The 5,513-nt window shown below is 31.5% G+C and overlaps 1 protein-coding gene across 1 annotated transcript; it reads left to right on the forward strand.

Moving 5' to 3' along the window:
* Positions 1–2,906: 2,906 nt before the first annotated feature.
* On the forward strand, positions 2,907–3,929 carry LOC125877532 (uncharacterized). The gene has a single exon (XM_049558799.1). The coding sequence runs from the start codon at positions 2,907–2,909 to the stop codon at positions 3,927–3,929; it is 1,023 nt and encodes a 340-aa protein (XP_049414756.1).
* Positions 3,930–5,513: the final 1,584 nt, after the last annotated feature.

Below are 5,513 nucleotides of genomic sequence, written 5' to 3' on the forward strand. Positions count from 1 at the left end.
TAGTCGGGTCTTTTTTTCGGTTTGACTCGATTTGCGATTTGATTCGATTTTCGGTTCGATTTTGTACACCCCTAGCTTCTACATATCGAATAGTGTCTACTAGCATAGAGTAAAATCATAAGTTTTAAAATCATGATGATTGCCTCACTAAATAAATTTCATATTTCATAAATCATTAATTTATGTTGGAGAGTTTCTCAAAATCGACATATTATATATCATGTAAACTCATGATATTCGATTGTCGCCCCCATCGAAAATTCGTTCTATACATTGATAGGTCAATGGGCATAACATGACTTGGCATATATAGTTTCAGATATTTGTTATCTAAAATTCATACATACTCATTTAATAATAATTCTTCCAAAATATAACATTTTCTCAAAATCATTATTATCCCAAAAGCTCATAAATCATAGATATCTCAAAAGCTCATAAATCACGGTCATGTAAATCATATCATAATATCACAAGGTTTATCATTTGAAACAAATCATTATTCATAAATTGTGTCGTAATATCTTGAAGTTTATATTTGTTAGTCAAAATCAACCTTTGAAAAAAATTATGGTGTTCATATTTATCGTAGAAAATCATGATTCTTAGTCATAGGAGTCATATCGTAAGTCAGATCCATAAGAGGATTTATCAAACTCAATTTTTTAGAAGAAATATCATACTTTTTTATATTTTCATAACTTCATGGTGAAAGTCATAAAATTCATGGAAAATGGATATCATACAAAATAAATAATACTGTAGGGAATTCTTGAGGTTTTTAAGGAATCAAACGAGCAAGACATAAAAAATTTCACATAAGCCTAACTCATTATGAAGAAAAACTTGTAGACATAAAGAGCGTTGAGTGGAGAAGAAAAATGATGTTTCCTCACGTAGAGGATAGCCTTACATATATTAATTTTTTCAAATACGTACCCAAGAAAAAATTGATCTTGGAAGTAGAAAAACAACAAAAATCTTTCTTGAACCTTGGCGATGAATTTTCTTGAAAATCCTAAGATTATGATATAAAATTTCACTATGAATCCATATTCGAATATTAGAAATGCTTGAAATCGCTTAGAATTACATGTAAGGGACTTACCTTGGTGTGAGATGAAGTGGAGAAGAGAAAAAAAGTTTAACTAGGATTTGGAAATGTAACACCTTGAAAATTCTACTCTTAGAATTTGAATCGGTTGTGATAAGTGTATCAATTTGGATTGGCAGATATACTACTTGTTAATATATGTTAAGGTTCATTCCTGAGTATTTGAAGTGCTTTGGATGTGAGTTAAGGTCATAATGAATTTTTAGCATAAAGTCGAGTTGAGAGGTACTCTAATGATTGAGTTTTCGTGTAAGTCCACTCAAGGATAAAATTCAATCAATCATACCCCCTAACAAATGAAGAATTTTGTGGCTTAATACTCCCTCCGTCCCTTTTTTAGTTGTCCACTTTAGAAATGACACACAGATTAATGCAACAATGATTAGCACAATGAAGTTACAATTTTACCCTTATGACAACTTTTCACTTCAAAATTACAACCACTTATTTGAATTCAAGTGAAATAAATTGAAGGGAAACAACATACACTTTTACAATTTTCAAGAAGTGTAAATAAGGGTATAATAGGAAAAGATTTGTTGTCCTTTCTTGATTTGTCAAAATGGACAACTAAATAGGGACAACTAAAAAAGAAAATATGGACAAGTAAATAGGGACGGAGGGAGTACCAACAATATGAAAGGCCTTGAAGTCTTCTTTCAACTGATTTGACCGTTCATCAATCCAAGTTATGTGCTAAAAGTTATGATCATTTTTCTAGACACTACGTAGTCTGTGCGAATTGGCGTGCAAAGTGGATGTCCGTCGTGCACCCGCGCGGCAATATCAGTGCTATTGTTAAGGTTGCGCAAAGTGTCGCGCGAACTAAGCTTTAGATGCGCTATCGCGCACGTTAGAATTCTTTTAGTTTTCTCTTCTTGTCACGTTTTAGGAGGGATGTTTATGCCTTTACCTCATCCCAAAACCCCAATCCATAACTATTACTCCCTCCGTCCCATTTTATATGATGTACTTTGATTTGGCACAAGCTTTAAGAAAAATGAAAAGACCCTACAATGTTCCGAAAATACCCTTATTAATAAATCTAAATTGTTAAATAAAAAAAAAATACTATATCTGACTTTGAATAGAAAAGTTTATGACTTTTCCCTCTCTCATAAGTTAATGTCACATCAGTCATTAATACAAATCCAAAAAAGTCCAATATATTTATTTCTCTTTCTTCTTTCTTCTCCACTCTCCATTCTCCATTATCTCTCCCTTAATCTTTCAATGAAGAAGAAAGACTCCAAAATGATTAAGTTTTTGCCATTGCAGGTAAAAGTACTTTTTTTTCCATGATTTTAATTATAATTTCAAAAAATTGATAACATAAAAAAAATGTGGGAAAAGATTAAAATTTTCAGTTTCTAGCGCCAATTTTTTTTGCCAAATTTTAAAATATTAGCTAATGGACTCCATATAAGTAGAGATACTTCATCTTTAATTTTTCAATTCTTCCTTTTACAGTTTTTCCAATCGGTGATCTTAAAATGAGTGTTGAATTTTCAGAAGACCCAATTACCACAAAAAGGCGATTGAATCTTAACAACCGTCGAGCAATTGCGGAGTGGCTTTTGAAAGACCGTAAGAATGGAAAACTTAAACATGATTCTGTAAAGGAAGCAAGTAATTTGTTCAACACATCAAGAAGTACCATTGATCATATTTGAAGACAAGCTAGATTATGTGTTGCTAATGGTGACATGTTAAATGTTTCTACTAATCTTGCAGGCAGAGTTAGGAGAAAACGCATACAAGTCGATATCAACCAATTCAAAGAAATTTCACTATGTCGTCGAACAAATATTCCATCTCTTTCTTTTGTAATAAATATGGCAAAATCAACAATTTTCGACGTGTGAAAGAAGGTGCAATTAGGCCACACACCAACGCCATCAAACCACATTTAACCGAAGAAAACAAAAAGGCAAGACTTCGATTTTGCCTCTCAATGATTGATCAGAGTACACTTCACTCAAATCCCATGTTTATAGACATGTTTAATTATATCCATATCGATGAAAAATGGTTTTACTTATCGAAAAAATCTGAAAGGTATTACCTTCTTCCCGAAGAAGAAGAGTCTAATCCGTATCGTTCTTGCAAAAGTAAAACTTTTATCACAAAAGTTATGTTTATGGCAGCGGTTGCACATCCTAGATTTGACGTTAATGGAGTTGAGTTATTTTCGGAAAAAATAGGAATTTTTCCGTTTGTAGTTAAGGAACCAGCCAAACGGAATAGCAAAAATCGAACAGCAGGAACTATCGAAACAAAATCAATTTTATCGGTGACTAAAGATATCACAAGAGCTTGTTTGATAGAGAAAGTTCTTCCAGCCATTCGATCAAAATGGCCAGCTTCAACGTCAAGTGCACCCATTTTCATCCAACAAGATAATGCAAGACCACATATTGGTGTTAATGATTTGGAATTCATGGAAGCCGCTCAACGAGATGGATTTGATATTAAGTTATGCTTTCAACCCCCTAATAGTCCTAATCTTAACGTTTTGGACCTTGGATTTTTTAGAGCAATTCAATCTCTTCAATATCAAAATGCTCCTTCAAATGTTGATGAATTAGTGGAGGTTGTTGAAAAATCATTCAATGAAATGAAAATAGAACGACTCAATCATGTATTTTTGACTTTGCAATGTTGTATGAATGAGGTGATGAAAGATAGTGGTGGCAATAACTACAAAGTGCCTCATATGAACAAAGAAAGACTCGAAAGAGAAAATGATCTCCCACTTCAAGTTCGTTGTGATGTTGATGTTGTTAATCAAGCTTTAACTCTACTTCAACAGTGATGAGATTACAAGTATTAAAACAACTTGTGTTTTTGTACATTTTGATGTTTATATTAGAACTTTGCAAATTTAATTTAATTTTTGGATAGTTTAATGTTTATGTTAAAATCTTGCAAAGTGTAATTTACTTTTGGAATAGTTTAAAGTTTTTGTTGGGACATTATAAATTCAACATGTTGAAGTAAAATTTTCATTTTGGTAAATGTAAGAAAATTTTACTTCTTGAAGTTTATATTTGAAAATTTTCATTTTATTTTTATTGTAAATCTTAACTACAAAAAAATGAAGAAACATTCATCAAAAGTATTTTAAAGTTAGGACAACTTTTGATCGTACATTCTTTAATTTTTAAAAATAAAAATAAAATTACATTCACATGGAGTACTTCATAATTCTATCAATAGTGTAAAAGAAAGAATATGATAAAGTGGTGAAAAGAAAAAATAGGTTATGACAAAGTATTGAAAAAAGTGTTAAAAGTATTGTTGACTATCAGTAAAAAGAGAAAAATAGTTGTACTTTATGCATTTCAATAACTTTTTCTTTAAATTAAAAGAGTGCAACTATTGAAATAATGAGATTCAAGAAGGGCAAAATAGGGATAATGTCATTAAATATTTACCAAATAAAGAAATGTGTCATTCTTTTTGGGACTGACCAAAAAAGAAAGTGAGTCACATAAATTGGGACAGAGGGAGTAATTTCTTTCAAAAGTCAAAGTCAATCAGTTCTGATTATTTCAATCCTCTCATTCCAAAAAAAAAATCTACGCTCAAGAACTTCAAGAAACACCAAAGCTAGGGTTTCAAGGTGTCCAAGTAAGTTCTTCTTCAAGCTTCTTCAAGAACCTTGTTCTTCCATGTATGTAAGGCAACTCATAGTGATGGACTGAGTTCATCCTCACGCCCTACATCTACTTTCTATCACTAAAAAATAATCTAGGGTTACATCCTTTGTTTTGATAATTCTTTCGATGAGTTTCATTGTTGAGTTCTGGATTCTATTTCCTGATTATTGAGTTAGTATATCTTGCGTTGAGATTCTTGAGATGATTGTTCCTGCCTATTTTCAGCATGAACCCTATTGTTGAGTTATTATTGATTTATTACTGAGTTAATATTGAGAATCCTTTCAAGTAAACCTTTTTTCCCTAAGCTAATTATTTGAGTAAGAAAAGATGAGTTTTGAGAAAGAGTCTTAAACACGATTTGAGTAAAAGTATAAGGGAACCAAGTCTTTCTAAATGTATCATTTGTTACATTGAGAAAAGAGAAATTTTGATTTCTAAATGAGTTAACGAGTTCAAAGATATGTCAGAGTAGTTACCTCTTTTAAGAGGTTATTTTAAGCAATTACCTCAAAATTGACAAATAATATGTTTTATACATTTGAGCATGAGTATATATTTATTGGCAGTAGTATTGTAACGACCTATTCCCATCGTTAAAGAAATGCCAACGGTGGGGAATTTGGGGTCGGAAAACTTTTTCGTAGTATTTGGATTTTCTCAACCTAGTCAAGATTTAGATGAAATCGGAGTCATTAAGGTGTAGGAAAATCTAGTAACAATCGGGAGATTTATGT

This window comes from Solanum stenotomum, chromosome 9, assembly GCF_019186545.1.
Source record: "Solanum stenotomum isolate F172 chromosome 9, ASM1918654v1, whole genome shotgun sequence".
NCBI lineage: Eukaryota > Viridiplantae > Streptophyta > Magnoliopsida > Solanales > Solanaceae > Solanum > Solanum stenotomum.